The following is a 23,298-nucleotide window of genomic DNA, read 5'->3' as shown; positions in this document are numbered from 1 at the left end:
CCACCTGATGTATTGACCTCACTGCGGCTAACTCATTTGCCTCTTTGGTATTTCAACTTATCTCTTCTTATCACATTTGTTTTACATTTATTTCCCAGTAACCTATCTTCACTTAGTAAATATATTAGTTGGGCCAAATTGTGCTGGCTGATCTCCTGGGACCCTGGGACTCATGGTTTCAGTCAGGGTAAGAGAAAGCCATAGTGATTGAGGAGAAAGGGCTAGAAAATACAAGGGAGAAAATTAAGCTTTCTCAAGCTTGTCTAAAATTAAAATTTACAAATAAATTTCATAAATGGAGGAGGAATTTGAATATGTGAACTCCCAAATCTGGAAGAAGGAACAAGATAAACTATGGAGGGAATTTCCACAGTAGATTGGATGTTAGAACGGATGACCTTCATATCCACTCTGATTCTAAGAATGTGAGTCCAGGATTTACTTAAGTTCCGATTTAAATCTTGATATACATGCAGAAAAAGCCCTCCATATCCCAGGCCCAAAGAGAGGAAGAAGCCCCCCCACCCCAAGATTTCTAAAGGTTTGGTGAATGCTACGTAGGGACATCTGGGAAAGAGTAGTTCTTTTATTCCAAATGCCCTGAGCATTCTTTATCCCTTTCATTTTACTTATTAACGGATGAAACAAACGCATTTAATCTTACAAGAAATATGTATCAAGCGCTACATTGCCAGGGCTAAAGCTCTGTACCATGAAAGGTTTTGAGTGTGTTTTTAAATGACCAAATATCCTGGATAAACTCTAGACAGTAAAATAAGTAGACAGAGTGGCAAACCAGGCACATCTGAGGTTCTTTCTTAAATGAGCTACAGGTAGACTTATTGGGCTTAGTGATGGTTACTTAGGTTAAGTATCTGAATACTTCAGATAGATTATCACTTTAAGTTTCACAGTTGCTATAGGAGATACATACTGTTGTTGTCTCCATTAAAATAAAAAAGGAAATTAAAGCTTAAAGAGGGTCAGTGAGTCCCCCAAATTCATACACCTAGTGCACGCAGATACAGACTTCCAACTTACACCCATTTGACAATGGTGCCCAAGCATTTAACACTAAAGCCAGTCTCCTCTCTATAATATGCCACTAGATTGTAAATTGGCTTTCGATGTGCTCACATCACCCCTCACTTTGAAAACCCAACATCCTCCTTTGTCTCATTTCCGTTTACTTTGAGAATTTAATTATCTGCCTGTAGCAACATGCTACAGTTAAAGATTCTCATCAAAACTAAACCAGAAGGGGAAGGATGGTCGTAATGGGTGTTGATTTTCTTTAGCTTTTGCTTTATTTTTTTTTTCTGTCCACTTTTTCTTTTAGGTCTAAGCAGGTAGCAAAATCTATTTATCTTCTAGTGAAGTCTTAAAAATCACTTTCTAGAATGGGCTGCATAGAATACTTTGTAGAAATTAAAAACTTTCTAGCTCTACCTGTAATGTTCACATACTACTTTTACCATACTCTGTCTCAGTTTCCTCACTTGGTTAAATGCTGTTCTTCTAGAAACCCTTTCTGTACATTGGGAAGTTGGCATCGCTTTTGGGAAGAGCTCCTCCATGCAGGCTTTGTTTGTATAACAAACATGATTTGAGTGCCCATAATGTGCAGGGCCCAGTGCCAAGGGGCAGGATACCAAAAAAGGGAAAATGTCTCTAGCTTCAGGATGTCACATTCCTTGTTAACAAGCAAGAACGCAAACCCACCGGCACTGAGTGAGCCCTGGGCATCGTGTAAGCCCACAGGAGAGGACTCAGGGCCCTCTTCATTCTGGGGAAGCTTACTGAGGCTGTTCCTGCTGGGCCGTTGGAGGTAGGCTCTGAGGTTCTGGGCTTCAGCCACTGCTCCCCAGAGGGATAACTAGTGACTGTGAAATACGCGTTCTGCTGCTGATAAACCCTGGCTATGGCAATATTCTGACCTTGGACATTTCTTTGTTAAAATAATAGTATATAGTCCTGGCCTATATGAACTCATTAAGATGGCACTGATGAGTGGCCTAAGATCTGAGTGTTACAGGTCAGTGTGATGCACAAATGGTCCAGTGACACCTTCCCACTGGGCTTTTTGACACACACCATGACCACTAAAACCTCTATAGACACTGGGACGAGAGACGTACATGGAGAAAATAGATGAATTATAGCTGATGGGAGAGGAGTGCCTTAGATCCAGGCTGGACAAAAAACTTACCACCCACTTTTTTTCTTTTTAAATCACTCTAGAGCCAATGCCCCAAAAGTTTCTTACGATTTAACCATAACGGACAGCAGAAATAAGACAACCACTGTCAGTTATGTGCATGACACACTGTCTAACCCTTATGGCTGGATGGCGCTGCTCTTGGATCAAGAGACCTACTCACTGCGATTTGAGAGCCCTTGGACCAACAGCTCTCTGCAGGTAACCCCCAGCATCCACTTGATGGTAGATTTCATTCCCCAGGGGTTCCCGTCTTTCCTTCTGTGATGCCATAGTTTGCAGGTATTAGCATCTTCTGGTGCTGATCAAGAAAACTACAGCAGCATTTTGACCAGATAAATGTAACCTGAATTTGAGGTATGATTGTCTTTTATCTTAAACTTGAAAAATTTAGAATCCCTTTAAACCTCACCTTGAACACAGAATGGTTCTGCCTGAAATTTTAACTTTATTAATACAATGAAAAACAGCTTCTAAGCATCCTATAGAATTGTAGTCTTATATATTATGGGTTAAGAACCAACTTACCCCAGGGTAGTGTTTGTAGCCGAGAGAAAATAGCTTCACAAGGCATTTTTTTACATTGCACACTGCCACCTTGTGGTCAAAGATTAACTTGCACCTGAAAACGAAAGGCACTAGCCTTTCGTTTGGATTGGGTTGAAGGAGTCAGATGGTTAGGGGGAGGGAAGGTAGGAAAAACCATAAGGAAAATAGGTGCATTTTCTGAAGAAAATCAATCCAGTGGATTTCCTCAAGCTTCTTGTATTTCTTTTAACACTTTTCTTTCTTCCCGTCTCATCACACACATTCTCCCTAAACGTCATAAGAGCAGGTCTTAGGGATCTGGAAGCAGGTGTGCCATAGATCTGAAGAATTCAAAGCAGAATCCATTTGATCCCCTCACCACGCATGGCTCTCAGGAAGAATGTACACCTCTCTCCCCTTCCGCTGAGGTTCCCATGAGAACATTCTGGGAAGGTGAAGGCAGTAGAATGGTGACTCTGGAGGTGGACACCTGGGTCTCTGTCCCAGATCAGCACTCTCCTGCTTTGTGATGTAGGGAGAGTTACCGAACCTCCACCTGCCTCAGTGTGTTCGTCTATAAAATGGAGGCAATACTAGTAAGAATCCCCAGAGTCTTTCAAGGGTTGGATGCCTTGATATGAATGATACCTGAGCCAATGCTCAACCGTGTTAGCTGTTACTGTTATAAAGGGATGGCACTTCTATCATTGCCTGCCTGTTTGAGTCTTGGGGAAAACTGGACAGGAATTCTGCATGTGTCTCTGTCTCTTCTTGCTGTTTGACCTGGGATAAGTTACTTCGCTTGTCTGAACTTTGGTTTTCTCCTCTGTTAATTGAGATTGTTAAACAAGAAGAACCTTACAGGTTTCAGTCCTCACACTGTATGATTTTGTAGCTTTAGTTATGAATTTATGATGGAGTAGATTTAAGTAAGCCCATTTCCCACAAGAAAAGTAGCCGGTGTGAACAGTCCTGTTTCTAAACCACTCCATCTGAGTCCTTTGTAACTCTTTTTCTGGGAAGAGTCCTCCTCACTCAATGAGCACTTTTGTACTTTTCTCTCACTTCAAGTACTCAGCGACATTCGAGAACTTTGCTCCTGGGAATTACCTGCTGCTGGTACACACAGACCTGTGGCCTTACCCTGACATCCTCATAAGGTGCGGGAGTCAAGTGGGGCGGTCCCTTCCGTCTCTTCCATCACCTGGTCGGGACCAAGGCTGTGACTGGTTCTTCCACAGCCAGTTGAGACAACTCACCTATCTGGGTAAGTATAACTGGATGAGCATGTTGAGCACGTAGTCAGAAACCACTGTTCCCTTTGGAATACCAAACATTGGTGCTATGAAGTGATGAGGAGCTGAAAGAGACCGCTGTGTGTTATGGTTAAGTGGTTGGGCTCTGAATAAGACTGCCTGCATTTGAATCCCAGCTCTAGCACCTACTAGCTATGGGACATCGTGCAGGTATTCTTTCTAAGCCTCAGCCTCCTCATCTGTAAAATGGGATAATAAAAGGACGTATCTAAAGGATAGGAAATTAAATCAAGGATAACATGTAAAATTCTTTAGCAGAGGGTCTAACCCAGAGCGAGTGCTTAATAAACTTTAACTGCTATTCATATTTTTCATTCATGTTAAGGCCATGTTGTATTTGTAGAAAAGTCAACTGCACGTAAAGACAGCATGGCTGGTTGTGATCACAGATACAAGGAACAGCAAAGGTACAGAGAGGCAGGATGAGGAGTGTAGTCAATGTGGAAGGTGAGAAGCCTTGGAAGGAAATCTGAGGTCAGGAAAATGAGATGCATGGAAAGCTATCTGAGGGCTGGGGCATGGGCTGTCTTGTCTTGTGTCAGAGGCAGCATCAGGGTGAAGGGTCCAGGAGCCTCATTTTATAGAACCAGAAACCCTACAGTGATTGCAGAGTAACAGAGGCCAAAAGGATTTCCTTACCTTCTTATTGTGCATGTTTCACGGGAGTCCAATGTGTGGGTCAGGGCCATAGATTTCTTTTGACTTCCTGGAGCTCATCTCATATTTCTTTTCCATATTATTTCAGCATTGATCACTCTGAGTACATAGTGTCCACTTATACCAACCTTAGCTCAGTGTGGTCTCTGAGAAGGAGAATCTGACAAAATGAGTCTCTAGAAGGACAATTTTGTTATGAATTGGTCTTAATAGATCCTGGTCGAAATCAGGGCCATATCAAGCATGGCAAGTCCCAGTCTCTGCCACAAGCCAGACTTGGCCCTAAGGGTTTAGGGAGCTGGTAGGCATCCTGAGTTCTTTGTCCCTCTCACTTCTGCCTAGCCATTTGTCAACTGGGTCTGATTACACTTGAGCCCTGGGGCGATTACATTTTAATAGCACCAGAGAGGAGAGGATGGTGCTTCCCGGGTTTTTAAAAAGTCTTGGCCGAATGGATTGCTCTATATTTTATTTGCACTGAATTGTACCATTCAAATTTTATTTCTGATTTGATTCATCCATAAATATAACCTAAAACTATAAAAAATCAGGATGGACAGAGATCCCTGAGACTGTTTTACCACTAAAGTCAAATACAGCCATTAAGCAAGAGCAAATAGTTGCCATTAACTTTAACTATGGCTTTTCATTTGATGTATATTCTGAAACAAAATTTTAATTTCAAATTGCTCTTGTTTTATTAGTTAGCATGCTTCTGAGGAGCCTGTCTTGTCCATTGATCAGATTTGTTCATGAACTGTAAACTAATTTGAACAGTCACATAAACCAAGCATGATAAAGGAACATTTGTGGCACAAAGAAAACAAAATCAAGTCATGCAGCTAAAGATTTTCTTCCCCCCATTATTTATTGAATTAACAGCAAGTTATAGTATTATACTATATTTACACATATGGTATAAATGCATATCTGTATAAGTATATATATATATATTTTATGTAGATGTGCATCTGTATTATATATGTACATATATAGGACTTAGATGAATATTTCAGTATAAACCATTTTTATTAGGCAGATGCCTTTTATTAATTAAAGAGTCTTTGTATCAGAATACCTTGGTATCTCCACTTTTGAATAATATGAGTTGGACAAGGAACAGGAAGTCACAGAGGGTTGCTGGAATGTTTAGTAAAGTTGGATACCCTGACTCCTTGGAGAGGATTCCTAGTCCTCCAAGTAGCAGCTTTCATGGTCATCTGTGCTTCCGCCATCCTCTGTCTGAATGGAGTAGGTAGGTGGCGAGAGCCAGGCCTGTTCCCATTCCTGGGCTGGCACAGTGAGGACTTGAGGTTTCTGGAGGAACTGAGGCTCGCACTGGTCTTCCATGGTGGTGTCCCACGCAGCTACATTGGGTTGTGTGGATTGGGTATGATTTTGGATGTCTTCTGTGTAAAGTCTGCACCGCCACTAGGCAGCTGATGAGGAGGCTGCCATGGTGTCCGTAGACCAACAGCCCAACGGCAGTGAGGTAGCTGTGGCTGACCCCTCAAAAAGGCTCCAAGCAGTAGAGTTCCAGTTACATGTTGATTAGTTTGTTCCTTTCACTTAATTGTTTTCTTTGGACCGTGGGGCTTTATAGGTCTCTGTGATTGGGATAATTTACATAAAATACATTTAATCCAAGAAGAGAAGCCCTCACAGTCTATGTGGACATATTCCTGGAATGAAAAAAAAACAACAAAAAACCCAGGGGGAGTTTGTGTATACAGAAGGTTCATTTTATTATAGGGAGGCTGCTTGACCCTCCTCCAGGTCCACCGAGTTTCCTGTCAGGCTTTGGGGGGTGGGCATGGTTGGGGGGACACTGCTTCTTTCCCTGCTGGCCTTCCATCTGGAGTCCTGCTCCACTGACAGTTGGCTGGCTTTCACTCATTCCTTGACCACTTCTAAGCAGACCATCTTTTGTATTGTTTGTGTGCAGCCCTACCACATCCCCCCAGAGAGGAAGTTTTTAAAAAATCACAATTATCTTCATTTCCTCTATTTCGCTCCTTGCTGTGTGATTTAAGATGCCTGACGCATCTTTGACCCAGCCGAGAATGGCAGAGAGCAGAACCCAGGCATTCTGGCTCCTGGCTGTGACTCTCTCCACTAGAGCGTGCTGCCCACTCAGTAATCATGGGCCACTGACCAACAAGGGTGGGGGGTGCCAGGCAGCGGTGCAAGAGAAAATTTCTCACTGGTCCCCATGACAAAGAAAAAAGTCCTGCACATATAATATTTTTTGACTCTTGCCTTTCTCTTCTTTACCAAGGCAAGTTTTGTCTTTGTTCAGCAATGTCTTTACAGAATGCAGCTTCTTTGGAAAGCTCATGGCCAGAGTTTAGGGCTTCGGGTTTTAATCAGTGGCTGGCTGGCTGTTTTACCCGGGGCACAGAATTATAAATTCTCCATGCCTCCGTGGCTGCATCTATACAACGAGGTTAAGAATACTTACTTATCTCTTGGAATTGTGGTACAAAACACCCAAACATCTTCAAGTGTGATTAGCATGCCGTGTTATTTTATTACACATTTTCTCAGTAGATTATTTCTCTAGAATGTTTCTTTTTTCCTGGAAGGTGGTCAATCTCAGGTGCCTTGAATTCCATATACCTGTCATAACTTGTCTGAAAGAGTCTCATTCTACTTTCCTTGACTAGCTTTTGTAAGATAACAGATTCATGATAACATGGTGTATATGATATATGGGCCCCCTGATTGAAACTTAGTATCACTTAAGCAATTGTTACCCACAGAATAAGATAACCTTGCTCATTTAAGAATCTTTCTTAAGGAGATTGGTTCTAAAGCCTTTCTAAAGCCCCTTAGATTTCTGCCCAAGGAGCCACTTACAAAACAGACCACAAGTGAAGTCCTTGTGTGCTATAGTTTGTGATAGGATCCCGGAGGGGCAATATTTGGTGTGATAAACTATCATGAACAGCAGTGGTGAACTGCAACTTCTACACCATGCTTGCGAACGGGTCTGACTGTAAAACAAGCGTTCCTTCATATTGTCAAACTTGGAGTCAAATCCAGAGAGCCCATTTTTTCAGTCTCTGTGATTGGATTCACTAGCACTCCTGTCTCTGACTTACACAGCCAGTTTCCCACTGCCTCTGTCCCTGTTGTTTTTTTCCCAGGGATGTTTTAGTTCGTGGTGAACTATTTTTATTTTTTAGTTACATTCACGCTATGAAATAATTAGTCAGCTAATTAATCTGGTTTACAAGCTTTGTAGGATTCTTCAGCTGTCAGTCAGGCCCAGGCCCGAGGCCTACATCTAGTCTCAGCTCTCTTGCCCATGTGATTCCCGTTGCCATGGCTACCGGCTACATCTGCTGACACCCCACTCTCTATTTATTGCTTAATTAAGAATTTCACGCTCTGCCCTTATCTGCCTCTAAGAACAAGCGCATACTGTTAAGAAATTCCGAATTTACGCCCGGGCACAAGGAAAGCCTTTCTTGCGGGCTTGGCTGGATGGAGCCTCTCTAACGATCTTCTCGGCGTCCCAGCCGCCACCCTTCAATCAAAAATCATTAAATGGGGCAGAGATAATGAGCATGTAGCGTATCAAAAGCAGGATGTTTGCTTGGTCCAAAGGAGGAAAAGCTGCTAGGCCCCATGCTCCGCTCCACTTCAAAGGGAGATGAGACCCCCTCATCACTGGGGCCTGATAAAGCCTCATTTGTTCTGGGCTTGACTTATGCAAAAGGTCTGGTATGTCAGAGTCCCATCTCACAGACGTGGGCTCCCCCCACCTCTTGCCTCCACCTCCACCGGCCCCCTCCCCGGCCTTCCGCACACTCGTGTGTCAGCACTTAGGCAGCTGGGTCCCCCAAAGCATCAGGCGGAGCGTGTAATCACTGACTCCACGCTGACAATGGCCACTTGTAGGGGGGTGGCCAGGAGGAGGTCTTCATCACAATAGGGACACAATTATTGCAGCTGCTAGGGAGGGCTATGCTTCTTCCTGTAGAAACGCAATAGGACTTGCCCAAAACAGGAGGACAAGGCTGGGGGAGGTGGTGGGGGTGAGGAGGGGTGGAGAAAACACCCCTTGAGTTGATTATTCATATTGTGACTCTTGGAAGCCTGATGCGGAACCGGTGGGGTCCCAGCAGCTGTTCCTGCACAGTTCTCTTCTAATAATTGTACATTCTGTCCGGGGTCAACTTACTTTTGACCCTGTCCTTTTATATTGGGAAGAGGCTCTTTAGGGCAAACTGTTGGGTTGTGGCAGTGTGCATTAAACACTCACAGCCCCCTTCCCCTTGCTTTATCCCCTGCCCAACCAGCAGCCGGTGGGTGATAAATTCCTATCAGATGCCGAGCCATTCACACTCACCCCCCCGCCCGAGTTCACACAGCAGAGATGCAGCCAAGCTGGGATATTGTGTGAGGCGGCAGCTGAGAAAGTCCGCCTGCTAGGCTTGGAGGCTCTCGTGTACCACCTTCTTCTGATCAGACTGAAAAAAAAAGACACGTCTAGCCAGGCTGGTCAATGCTTGTTTCCAAATGTCCCCTTCACCAGGATAAAGGCAGGCTGTTTGGCAAGAAGCCGGGGCTGTTGTCTATGAGGGCAAGTGGGCTGTGGATAGAAAGACAGATGGACTTTATTGTCTCAAAAAAGAACTCAAGTCACATTACCCAGAAGGCTCAGAAAAGATGCTGTTAACTTGGGAGATCCTGAAAATAAGGCACGTTTTCCCAAGTTGGCAGTGAGGCGAGCAGGGATTCGGCCCAGGTTTCTCTTTTCTCAAAGCGCTAAGGCACTGGGATGGAGCAGGCTGCTGCCTAGACCCTTCTGTTCTTCAGCTGGGCTAGGAGACCCCATGCAACTCCTTGAGAAGGAATCTTGTTACGTTCTAATGAGAGAGGACTCAGCTGGCTCCCCAGAGCTCTTTGGGAGGATTTTATGAGCAGAGCAGAATCATAATCCTTTGAAAATCTGCAGCCATTCCCATGCCGAGGCCCTCTAAGGCAATCTATAGCATTCTAGTTAATAAATTAATTTACATTCTTATAGAAAACTCATTCCCCAAAGATCCCCAAGGATTGGTACCGGTAATATAGAGAGCCGACTTCAGGGAAATGCACGACAAACCTTTATGGCAAAAATATAGAGAACGGAACAGGAGCTGTGGATGTGAAAAGGGATTTTGCCTCTCAATTACAAGCAACTTCTCCAAAAGGAGAAGGAAGGAAGAAATGGAGAAAAGGAAAGAAAGAAGGAAGGAAGGAAAACTCAGGAATCTGAATCAGATACTTTTTCAAGGAATCACTCAAGATTAAGGAGCTAATTCTCAGCGATGCTGGTGGCTGGCCTCCATTCACACAGGTCATGGGTGGTATAACCAGTATCCTGACTTGGCTTTTCTGACTCTATTTCAGTGTTTTTTTCTAGTATACTAGTGTTTTGTTTTGTTTTGTTTTGTTTTGTTTTAATCTAAGCTTATGTACCTACCCACCCTTGTAAACCAGTTCTTCTTTCTCCTGTTTGTAGGAAAAAGCTGTACTTGTTAACTCCTCTGTGCTTCTTGAACTTTACATATTTGAGTACTGCCTTCACACTTTGTCACATCCTTATGCCTCCTGTGCTATTACTTACTTGATTTTTTTTCTTAAATCAATTCCCACACTGCCTTATTTTTAAAACCTGTCTTTTTTTTAAGCAATATTATCCATAAAATCATGGGTTTAATGACCTACTTGCTTTCTCTAAAACACATTAACATTCATAACTATTAAAATAAAACTTTTAGGGCTTCCCTGGTGGCGCAGTGGTTGAGAGTCCGCCTGCTGATGCAGGGGACACGGGTTCATGCCCCTGTCCGGGAAGATCCCACATGCTGCGGAGTGGCTGGGCCCGTGAGCCATGGCCGCTGAGCCTGCACATCCGGAGCCTGTGCTCCGCAACGGGAGAGGCCACAACAGTGAGAGGCCCGCGTACTGCAAAACAAAACAAAACAAAAAAAACCTTTTATACTACTAAAATTATCACATTAGATTTTATATTTTGGGAGTGTACTTTGGTTTTCAAATTTTGGTGTAATTGATGAAAAGTAAGAATTGTGAATATAAGGATCTCTCTCTCTCTCTTTTTTTAACCTGGGTTCCTTTCCTCACTTGCTAAGAATACCTGCCACTTGCTAAGAGAAACTTTTACTCACAGGTTTTACCTGAGTAGAGTATGGAAAAGTTTGTAAAATTCCTTCAAGAAGTGCTTTCTAAGTGTGCCTCATGGGTAAACAGCTGGAATGCTTGCTCCCAGGTCCCCCGCCCCTGGAAGTTCTGGTTCTGTAGATCTGTGCAGGGCCCAGGAATCACACACGCCCTGTGCAAGCATGGCAAACCTTGCTCTGAATCAGAATAGCAATTGTTATTGTTCTCTGAGTTAATTAAGAAGGTTTAATTGAGCTAACTCTCAGGACTGGTTAATGCAGATGTATCTCTCAGCATCTTGATCAAGTTCTTTTACTCTTAAAAAAGTTACACCTTTTAATGAATGAATGTTATTGGGAATAATAGAAGACTCACAAGTGTTGGAAGGATTTTCATATCATATTTCTGTGAAGGTCTTGAAAAGATCCTGGGTGACGAGGTCAAGGTCACTCAGTGGCTCTCTCCGAGAGGCTGGAATCAGACAACAGTTGTCCTGCTTTAGCTGCCCAGGGACCAGCTGACAAGAAAGACTTCTCTGTGGCTGAGTGAATGAGGCTCATTTCTGGGGAGCAAGAACTGAACAGGGAGGGAGAAACAGAGCAGGAGGGTGCAGGAGTGTGAGAAGAGGTGGAGGTCGAGGACAGGGCAGGTGAAGATGAAAATGCAAAGAGAGGACCAACCCAAGATCTGGCCCATGAAGATGGCACTGGAACTGGGTCCAGGGCCGAAAGAGAGGGAGAGCAGGCACGAGTCAGGTGAGACTGGAAGAAACTCACAGACACAGAAGCAGTTGCTGTTTCCCGTTCTCTCCACGTGTAGTTAGTAGCTGACTCATGCTGGATAAATGTGAGCTGAGCGAGAGTTCCTAATACGTGTACAGTCCTCAGTGGCAAAGTGAGCATGGGGATAGAGTGAAGAAGGAAACAGGCAAGGGATCTATTACTAAGATACCAGCTGGTTTTTCTTTTTAGGTAAGCAGGTACTCTCTCCCTCCAAAATTCCAAGAGAAAATGGGACCTGCCCTGGGAGAGAATCAATTAATTTTTCTCTTCCCTGGGGCCCTCGTGAGGACAAAATTTGCCAACACATCACTCTGGCAGGCATGAGAATCAGATCTACATGAGTAACTCTCTTTTCTCTCACTGGGAGCCATTTTCTTACACATTTCTCTCTTTCTCCTAGATGTCTGTGTTTATAGCAAGCTTAGATCATGTAGCACTCATCAGAATAATTTGGCTATAATTGACCCAAAGCCTTCTTTTCTTTTTGAGGACCAACCAGATATTCTTACAATCTGGGAAGGATCAACAGCAGTGAGGCTCCATTGATAAACAAAGGAGATTAACCATTCTCATATTACAAATACAAAATCAGAAATCATAAGCACTGAGAAAGCATATGTACAATGTCACAGATTGTGGTAGGCTCTTAAACTCTTCCTGAGTCAATACCTTTATTCTCAAATGATTTTTAATCCCTCTTGGTATTTCTCCAAATTGGAAATGACACTGTATTTACGCTTTTATAGAGTCAAAGCACTTAGCAAACTTCAGCGGATCTGGTTAAGTTGCTTACAACTCTGAATACTAGGGCTTATCGTGATTAGGTGCAGCTGTCAAAAGGGTGAAAGCATATTTTTGGGGTTTTGTTAACTGGCTCCTAGAATAACGAGCCTGTCGTAATAACGGTATCGATGATGACTCACACGTGTTGTTCATTTGAGTCAAGCGCTATGCTAAGCACGTTACCTGGATTTTCCATCTTTTCTTCCCAATCACCCTATGATGTAAGGCAGTACAATGATTCCCATTTTCAGAGGAAGTGAGTGAGGTTCAGAGCTTGTCCGGTGCCCGCACCTAGGACCTGGAAGACCCAAGATTCAAATCCAGGCTGTTGGATTTCACCCACGCGGTTCCCGCCCCGTCTCTGCGGTCTCTCTCCGCCTAGAAGCGGTGTTTGGGAAGAAACAGCCCTCTGAGCCAGCTCCCACGCTCAGAACCAGCCTGCAGGAGGCATAGGAAATCAGGTGGTATAGGAAATCAGGCTTTTCTAATCTTTCCTGCTTTTGGTGATGTTGCTCCATTTCCTGGGATACTGAAACTGCTTCTCTTCTCAGATTGAATGATATTCACACACCTGCTGTAATAAAGTGAACAATAGCTTTTCAAAGCATGTTTTAGTTTCAGTGTCTGCTTTGGGGGAGAGGTTGCTCTGGAGGTGGGAGCCATTTGTGTACGTGTAGAGGCTGAACAAAGTCAGAGTCCACCCGGATCAGAAGCCACCGGTGCCGAGGTGCTCGCTGCTCCAGGGGGCCTTGGTTCACCAGGAACAGGGCCTGGGTGAGGGGTTTAATGGATGAAGGAAAGCGGGACAGCCTGTACTGGGGGTCAGGTATGTCCAGGGCTCGCCTTTTCAGTTTTCCGGGTAATCATCACTGCTGCCTATGACGACTACGTAATCATCATAACTACAGTTCCTGATACCGTACTGGCTGGCGGTATCCTTTTCACCCAGGGGATTCTGGATACATTGATTATTTTCCCTCTGCTTCAAATTCCCTCCTCTATATAGTGGGGAAAATGATGTTTCAGTCTAGTTGATTTACAACGTTTTGTTAGTTTCTGGTGTACAGCAAAGTGATTCAGTGATATATATATATATATATATATTCTTTTTCATATTCTTTTCCATTATGGTTTATTACAAGACATTGAATATAGTTCCCTGTGCTGTACAGTAGGTCCTTGTTGTTTATCTATTTTATATATAGTAGTGTGTATCTGCTAATCCCAAACTCCTAGTTTATCCCTCCTCCCTGCCTTCAGTAACCATAAGTTTGTTTTCTATATCTGTGAGTACAAGGATGATTTTTATAACATCTTTAAATGAACTGACTTCCCTTTCCAAATGATTCTTGGAATTTTTTAAAATTAATTAATTTATTTTTTATATTTATTTTTGGCTGTGTTGGGTCTTCGTTTCTGTGCGAGGGCTTTCTCCAGTTGCGGCGAGCGGGAGCCACTCTTCATCACGGTGCGCGGGCCTCGATTCTTGGAATTTTAAAAAAATTTACCTTTCTTAGAGTTTGATTCCATTACAATATTTTATTCCTTTCTCTTGTACAAGAGTATTCTATTGTTACAGACTTTTACGTGTTTTTAGATGTCATTTTGCCATATTCCCTTTCTCTTTTCTTTCTGATGGAACCTATCTTTTTTACCATTTTGTCTTTTGCTTCCTTTAAAACGGTTAATTCCTGCCTCTATTTGTTTAATTTGTCAAAATTGCCAGTTAAGTTCTGGCATCCAGAGTAGAGCAGTATAAGTTTAGGATTTCTGATTGGTCCATGAAAATTAAGTATCTACATGTCCAGCAATGTCTAGTGTCTTAAGGTACAGGAGAATAGTCCCTCCCTCAAAGATTTAAAGACAGAGCTAAGGACTGAGACAATCCTAAATTCACCACAGTTGATGCACAGTGGTATTTGCTCAATTGAAAGAGAGCTTGGGATAAGTATCACTGTATGGTTTTAGAAATGCTTTTAAACTTTAGAAAATGCATAGTTCAGTGTGAGCAGAGTGGATGAGTTAGACATTATAGAAAAAAAGAGATGTTAAGCTGGTGGCTTTATTATTAATTACTTTTATTATTTAAGTTAGAAAAGTGGGTGAAATTTGCAATAGTATAAAGAAACAATATAAGTAAAGCTTTGAAAGTGATGATAAAGTAGAGCACATAAAGAACATGTTGGCCATTCTACCTGGTCAAAAAAGTGTGTACAGTGGAAGGAGAAAGCCACAGACTCATGCATTTTATAATGGGAAAAAATTTTAAATTGAAATATAGTTGATTTACAATATTATGTTAGTTTCTGGTATACAGCATAGTGATTCTGTATTTCTGCAGATGATACTCCATTATAGGTTATTACAGAAAATTTTTAAATGAGAATAATGAACAAGATAAGAATAGAATCAGAGAGGTCTCATCATGGGTGTTTTGGGGGATTATTTTCTTTGTAATGTTCTGAAGCTTATGCTTTGTGATTAGAAAGAATGATCCTAGGTCTACTCCATTCTGTGATAGAGGAAAGGGTTTAGGGCTCCAGGGAGAGGCAAAAGGAGAGCATGGGTGGGACCAAGGCCCCAAGGCGGCAATCTTCAGCATCATTGGGTCCTTCGGTGGTGGGAGTTGCTGGCCTCCATGGCATCGAATAAGGCAGAAAGGTAATTAACCGCTAAGAGACAAGGTGTTACTGAAAAGTGGAGTTTGCGCACCTGATTACTAATTAATCAGGCGTGAGAGCACCTTGTAGATGCATTCACTATTTAATTACAGCAGCCTCTCTTGGCAAAGGAGCATATGTTCCCAGCTTAATCTACTGGTTTATACTGACATCAAATTGTCATTATCAGAAAGAATCAGGCCTTTTGATTATTTCCACTAATTTATTGAACACTTAAAATTAATGAACCCCAGGCCTTTTAAATGTGTTCAGTTGGTTTGGAAGATGGGAGGAGAAAGCGGGGTGGGGAAAAGGCTTCATTAAAAGGACAATTTGTTTGGATAAAGGTAAAGCAAATACATTTCATGGGTGATCTGAACTCTACTGGCGAAAAATACTTGAATTCTAAAAGCTGAGCCTTCAAACTGATGGAGGGGGAATAGGATATGAGGGGTGTCCTGCTCACCAACACTGGCCTTCAAAGAACAGTGTGAAACAATTTTTTCCCTCATTATTTATGTGCCAATTCTTTTGGAAAGCTCACTGCAATTAAGTTTAATCAAATAAAAACAATCAAAATCAAATATTGGAAATCAATTGTTAGACTAACTAACAAGGACTTCATTTTTTTTTTTTTTTCTTTGCGGTACTTGGTCCTCTCACTGTTGTGGCCTCTCCCGTTGCGGAGCACAGGCTCTGGACGCACAGGCTCAGCGGCCATGGCTCACAGGCCCAGCCATTCTGCGGCATGTGGGACCTTCCCGGACCAGGGCACGAACCCATGTCCCCTGCATTGGCAGGCGGACTCTCAACCACTGCGCCACCAGGGAAGCCCAGGACTTCATTTTTGTATTTTGAAAATTTAGTTAGGTTGGGGAGAATTTAGCACAAAGCCATCGTTCTCACACATGAATATCTTTCGTATTAAGATAATCTTTGTATCACATCCAAGTTACGGGTTTTTGTGTTCAGTTTCAGGTGAAGGCCAAGTTCAAGTAATTCTCCAGGTGAGGGAAGGTGTGGCGCCAACTATTTCAGGTGAGTATTAACTCATCAAATAGAATTGCCTGGTACAGCAGAATGTCCTCCAGTCGTTTTATAAATTCCTCCCATCATACTGTTTGTAGGGCAAGTATGAGCCCTAATGCTTTTATGTCTGACAACTCCTTATTGTGTCACCCCTACAGCTAAAATATATGTCTGCATGTCAAAGAAAGACATAAGAATTGGTGCATTTCAAAACATAGGAAAGTAAGAATTACAACATGTAAATAAGCACACTTCATGAATTATGGACCATATGTGCACACAGGAGTCCAGATCTGCAGATGAGCCATTAGGCCCCCACCAAATGGAAAGAAAAATTCAGGGTATCTCAAAATTGTAATTGTTCCCAGTAATTTCAGGAAATCAGGGTAAACAAATCCTCCCCATAAGTCAGATGGTTCTGTGAAATCTTTCTAACTCATAAAAGCTAAACTCTCAAAAACTAAATGACTCATAAGCCCCTTCTAATGTATTTCATTGTTTGTTTTTGTTTACTCTGAGTCTGTTTAACTGTACATTTGCAGCCGGGATAAATCTTTTCAAAGGCTGAGTTTTCCTTTGATTTCCAGTGGCATTTTTGTGTTATATCAGAGAAGAGCCCGGGCTAATCAGAAAATGATCTAATTTCTCCATTTAAATTAATAAATAAATGAGGTTAAGGTATGGGACTAAAACTGTATGTAAACTAGAAGTACCGACGATGACCCCTTCATGCTTATTGGACCAAGAAGAAAGGGATTCTTTGTTTTTATATCTGTTTCTGAGCTGCCATAGCCTTTGCTCTTTCTGTCCCTAGTTCTTTACCACTTTTTTCCTTTAGGTGACACAAAATGCTTTGTTTGTTGAATGCCTCTCATGTGAGGTGTGGGAGGTGACAACAGTGAACAAGATAGAATGGTCTTTGACTTCATGGGGTCTTATGGTCACCGGGGAGTGTCAATCAAATGACTAAATAATCAAGGAATATGTTTCCTTTAAAATAACTGTTAGCAAAGAATAGTATCTTACAATTCTCTCCTCTCTGGATGTCCTGTGTTCAAATTCCCCCGAGAAGAGATAAGTTTGTTTGGGTCAGCCCCTATTTTGTAGAGAACCTACCTGTTGGAGGAGCTCTCATGTCAGGCCCCCTCAGAAGACACTGGACCATCTGTGGGTGGCCATTCCTAGGTTGACAGCTTTCGTCAGCATGACATGCCTCTCAGCACTTAGTGCGAAGATTTCTGTATTAAGGACTCTTTGGAAGGACACTGTGGGTGGCTGGAATCTGGGGCTTTTCAGCAGGGGTCAGTTTAACTGGGAGATGCTTCACTTGGCCTGTCAGTTACAACATGCTGAATAAATAGAAAGCTGATGCTTCATAGAATTGTAGAATTTTAATAAGGGAAGGAACCTCACAAGCTGTCCTAGCCAACTGCCTCATTTTACAAATGAGGGCATGGAAGCCTAATCATTAAATAGTTTACTTAGTCACATCAGTAATCAGTGGTTGAGCCTGGATGAGAACTCAGGTTTCCAACTCAGTCCAGTGTTCTTTCTGTTATACCATGTAACCCCTAAGGTATTCAAATTACCTTTTTGGCATATATTAACTTATGAGTTAGATTTAAATTAATTATATATATATAGCCAACTTTCCTATCTTTTACAGATTGGGACAGAAAACTCCTAAGACCCAGGGAGTTACAGAACTAGTACATTACCATTCGTTATATTCAAATATTTATTATTAATATGGTTCTAAGACATTGCTTGATTTCTATCGTGTGGGGTGTAAGTGCTAATGTCAAAATTTAAATATGGCATGTCTTTTGTTTAATGGAGAGCTCTATGAAAAACAGTACAATTTTTGCAATATCAAAAATTCTTTGACAAAACAAGAATGGAATAAATAATGGAGTTCCATCTATATGTTGACCCATTCAGAGTTGCGATGAATATGTAATGCAGAAAAAACATTCTGGGTTGAGGTGTTCTGCTATAGGGCCTTTTAGCTCACTCAGTTAGTTGAGGGTTTATTCTGTGTACAGAATTGTGCTGGTCATTATGGGGACCTGGTAGACAGGATGCTCCAGAGGCAGCAGAAATTAGGGTATACGTGGGCCAATGTTGGGAAGAAGCAGAGGAGGTGGTGTTGATGAAAGTTGTTGTATGGGTGCTTAGTGGGTTTGGGGTAAGGATGTATGCTAATTTGGGTCAAGATGGTACCCAGGTTTCTGAAGACTCCAGTGCAGGTTTTTCATGCTCCTCCAACACTGTGGCTCCATTGATTTCCTCTTGGTGTCCATGATGCATTATAAAAGATGGGAGAGAGGAGGAGGGTGAAGCAACCCACACTGGGGGAACACAAAAATATTTCTGAAGAGCCTTTACCTCAACCATGTTGTCTTTTCAGTGGGGGCTAGTTGCAAATGTTGTTGATGGTCATATAAAAATATTCAGATGATCAGATACTGTCTTTGTAAATTTGCCATCCCTTTCCCCACAGATCAAGTTTATTTCCTTTTCTCTGGTCTCTGGATCTGTCAGCCTTTCTCCTGTTTAAACTGATCCCATCCCTTCTAACATCTTCTGAACTTTGTTTTATCAGCAAATGACTCTTTGTCACCTCTCAATTAAAAAAATCAAATCAGGGCTTCCCTGGTGGCGCAGTGGTTTAGAGTCTGCCTGCCGATGCAGGGGACACAGGTCCGTGCCCCGGTCTGGGAAGATCCCACATGCCGCAGAGCGGCTGGGCCTGTGAGCCATGGCCGCTGAGCCTGCGTGTCCGGAGCCTGTGCTCCGCAATGGAGAGGCCACAACAGTGAGAGGCCCGCGTACCGCAAAAAGAAAAAAAAAATCAAATCAAAACAAAATTCATGGACCCTAAATCCTCCTGTAGTTTATATCACTCCTGCAAACTTCTCAAAATACTAGCCTCCTCTTGATGTAGAGCTATAGAATGCTGGGATAGATGAAGGATTAAGGTGGAGAAGGCAATACTCGGCTCACGTACCAAGTTGGAGACCATCTCAAATGGTGGCTGTTGTTGACTGACAAGTTTGAGAGGAAAGCAGGGTGAGGGCTCATCACAAAGGTTGGTCCTGACCAAAATTCATGGACTCCAGTTTCAAGATAAGTCTAGTGTGTTTAACGATTGGGAAGACAGATCAAAGGCTGAGGGTCTCAAATCTTAAGGCTGTTCATTCCTTAATGAGCTTTTTGCAGGATCAGACCCAGCGCCTTCCCTTCCTTACTTCCAGTCCACTGTAATCCAAGTGGTTGCCACCTCCATCTCTCCACTGGGACCGTCTTCATCTTGATCACTATCCTCTAGTTGTCACATTCAATAGCCACTTCTTATTCCCTCTCTTATTGGAAATTTGCTATTAACAAGATCACTTCTACTCTCTGTACATTCTCTATTTCTTAGTCTTCCAAGACATTCCTCTCTTCTGGTTCTCCATGTATGCCTCTGATAGCTTTAACTCTTTAGGCTTCTTTTCCTCCCCTCTTCTTTCTATATTAAAAATAGTCATCTAGAAGCTTGATTTTAACTGTATAGACATCTCATAATTCTGCAGGAGACTAAACATGTCCTTGTCCATTAAGTGTTCTTATTTCAAGGCAGGATGGTATAGAATGATCAAATTCATTCATCATAACGTTGCTTAGAATAGCTACTTTAAGATTTAGTTTGTTCAATTAAAGACAGTTTCAACCTTCCCATAAACGAAAGTGAAGATGACAAATGTGAAGAATGTTTGTTTCCAACATCTGTGATACAAAATTGAAGCAATTAAGGGTTTTTGGAGTTTGGAGTAGGGTTTTAAAGAAACTGGTCATTGCCTGTTTGAAATATCACTGGAAGTAAGAACATCTTTTTCTGGACTTTGTGGCGTTAGTGGCCACCTCAACAAATACCCCCACCCTATCCCCACCTGGGTATTTAGGGTATAGTATTGAAAAGGAGACAAAACTGGGAGGAAACTTAGAAAGGCATTATTGGTGTTTATAAAATATTTATATTTTTAATTTTATTTTAATTGAATTATAGTTTATTTACCGTGTTGTGTTAGTTTCTGGTGTATAGCAAAGTGATTCAGTTATACATATATATATATTCTTTTTATATTCATATATATTCTTTTTCATATTCTTTCCCACTAAGGTTTATTACAGGATATTGAATAAGTATAAAATATTTCTAAAGCCTCTTTCTGAGTAGGGTTTGTTGCAAAACATTGCCTTGCTTCCATGGTGTGGGGTATATGTTGTGTTAAATTGTCTAGGATTTCTTTTTTTTTTTTTAACATCTTTATTGGAGTATAATTGCTTTACAATGGTGTGTTAGTTTCTGCTTTATAACAAAGTGAATCAGTTATACATATACATATGTCCCCATATCTCTTCCCTCTTGTGTCTCCCTCCCTCTCACCCTCCCTATCCCTAGGATTTCTACTTGACCACAATCCATGTACTTTTAAGTTATCCCGGGGCCCTAATTAGGCCACGACCACTGGAGAGTTGGGTTCAGGTAGACAAAATAGTCAGGTGTTCCCCATGGTCCCCTTAGGCATTTTGTCTTTCCACACTGTAGTCCCCTGGAGCTCTCACAGCCATCCTCAGATTTTCAAATACGGCCTCTGGGGTGGTAATGCCAAAATCCATCTCTCAGACTTAGAGCTCTTTCCCATCCTTCAGATTCACAGCCATCCCCTGCTTGCTGTGTATCTCCACCTGGAGGCTTCAAAGACACCCCAAACTCTAAATGGCCCAAACTGAATTCGTCGATGTCTGTCTTAATGGGCATCTCCACCTGACACCACACCTGCTGGAAACCCAGGACTTACCCTTGGCTCCTCCATCTTTGTCACCCTTCTCACTCTGACCTCTGGTTATTCCTCTAGCTCTACCACTTGCCTCTTTCCAGCTCTGTGACTCAGCAACACCAAACTGCTTATAGTTCTTCCATGTGATCTCTCATTTCTTGCCACCGCGCATGCTCACCCCTCTGGAGTGCAGACTCTCACCACACACCCTCGCCCCTTTCACCTGGGTAGGTCCCAAGCCTTTACAGTGCAGCTCAGATCTCAGATGCTTCTCTCCAGGAAGCCTCCCCTGGCAAGGACTCCCTCCCTCCCTTGGTCAGGTACTCCCTTTAGCGTTCTATCCCTCCAGTATTTACTTACATACTTACACAATGCCAGTTGCTCCTTGGGAGCAAGCATGACATTTTATTTCTTTTTGCATCACTGTTTTTTAGGACTGTTCTGATGGAGAGGTCACTCATTAGTTATGCTTGTGAAATTAGCAAGTAATAGATGAGATTCCCTCCCTCATCATGTGAGTTCTTGGATCTCCTAGGAAATCTCCCTAGGCAGAAAAGAAAATATTTTTCATAGAACAAATATATTTCCCCTAAGAGAACCTAATGTCATTTATGGTTTAACTTGAACTTCTTAAGTGAATGCTGAATAAAAGAAGATCTGTACTGGAAGAAGAGAGTTTGGTCATCTGTGAGTCTTTTCATCCTCCTCTTTTGAGACAATCTCTCTGCCCTTCTGACTCTGTACCAGGGATCATGTTCCAGAAAAGAATGTGTGGGTACATTTCACATTGGCGTGGTATGGTCCCCGCTGGAAATTATTAGATTTCTGCTTCAGTTTCTTGAAGAGGCCAGTGGGATGGTTGAAAAGAAAATGCCACTTGATCATCAGTGGCAGAATCAATAAAAACCAGTTGTAACTTATGAACTATATGTAAATTATTGCAGTGAGAGGTGTTCAGATGATTGCTCTGCCTTTAATATGCATTAAAAGCTGTGAGAAAATCATACCCTTTGACTCAGTGATTCCATTGCTAAGATTCTATTTTAAGAAGAAATAATGATTACTGGCAGATTTTCACAGAGATATTTAACACTGCATTCTCTATAATTTGAAAAGAGAGTGGACAAAGCCTAAATGCCAAACATTAGGGATTAAATAAATTGTGGGCTTTTCATGTGGTAGAATATTATGTAACCATTAAAATCATGTTTACAAGGAGTTTTAATGACATTACAAAATGCATGTGGAAAACTGCCAAGTAAAATAAGAACTGAATGTAAAATTGCACGTTATAGGATCTATATTATGTAAAAATGCTGAGAAATTCTGGAAGGAAATACAAATAAAAGGTTAATGGCAGTTATCTCTAGGTGGTGAGATAGTAGACAATTATTATTTTTCTTTTTCTTTCTATATTTGCATTTTCCAAATGTTTCGTGATAAACATATATTGTAGTATGTATAGTAAAGGCAAAACACAAAAGTTTAATAACAAAAGTAGAATATATTTTCCCTAGAAGTGGAGGTAATCTTCTAAGGATTGAATAATTACCTGCTTTATGCCTGATAAATGTTTTTATGGAACATTATAAAATATCTAAAGGCACCTTCTTTGGGAAGTGAAAATGTCACCAGGATCCTAATATAAGCATAGAATTTGTAAGTTATCATAGTGAATCAGATTTTCATAGTTACCCTTGCTATCTTCCTTTTGTTTTCTAGCTTCTTCCTCTGCACCTGAGTCAGTTGTAAAATGGTCCCTCCCCGAAGCATGGGAAGGCGTGGAGAAGGGCTGGGGAGGACACAGCGGTACCATTCCAGGCCCTGGGGATGACGTCCTGATTTTACCCAGTGAGTGAAACAATCTATGGGGTAAATAATCACAGACAGACCGAACTGGGCCAATCTAATTGGGGATTATCTGTCATTTAAATATATTGAACAACACAGTAAAGAATGTGGAAGTAAATAGGCAATTATGTCTACCACTTTCTCTTTTGGGTTATTACAGGAGAGGAATTTCATAATCCAGTAAAAACCAGAAAAAATAGTTCAGCCTACTTTCATTAAAGGTGGGATAAATAGTCTCCATGCCAAATGGAGTTAGACTAATCCACTAGCTGGATAATTTTTCTAATGTGTCAGAGAAGAGATTTACAGAAAATTTTAGTATCCGTATGTTTGAAAGACACAGGATATATGGAAGGAAGCAATTTTCAAATGCCTCCTACCTTTTGCCTTCGTGAATCTTTTAAATATAGGACTGAGAAGAATGACAAGGTCTTCTGCTGCCTTGATTTTTCAAAGATGATGGAAAAGGAACAG

General features: G+C 41.9%; 1 protein-coding gene across 2 annotated transcripts in view; it reads left to right on the top strand.

Moving 5' to 3' along the window:
• Positions 1-23,298, top strand: part of PKHD1 (PKHD1 ciliary IPT domain containing fibrocystin/polyductin) — a gene marked incomplete at both ends in the record, with an annotated part of 432,913 nt that overhangs the window by 219,755 nt on the left and 189,860 nt on the right. For both annotated transcript variants that reach the window (XM_079712827.1, XM_079712826.1), the window contains 4 exons: positions 2,242-2,419; positions 3,818-4,013; positions 16,091-16,156; positions 22,696-22,824. In XM_079712827.1, coding sequence (XP_079568953.1) covers positions 2,242-2,419; positions 3,818-4,013; positions 16,091-16,156; positions 22,696-22,824 — 569 coding nt within the window. The remainder of the gene's footprint in view (positions 1-2,241; positions 2,420-3,817; positions 4,014-16,090; positions 16,157-22,695; positions 22,825-23,298) is intronic.

This window comes from Hyperoodon ampullatus (genome assembly GCF_949752795.1).
Source record: "Hyperoodon ampullatus genome assembly, chromosome: 10".
Classification (NCBI taxonomy): Eukaryota; Metazoa; Chordata; class Mammalia; order Artiodactyla; family Ziphiidae; genus Hyperoodon; species Hyperoodon ampullatus.
Note: the sequence above shows the minus strand (reverse complement) of the source record. Positions and strands in the feature narration are given on the sequence as shown.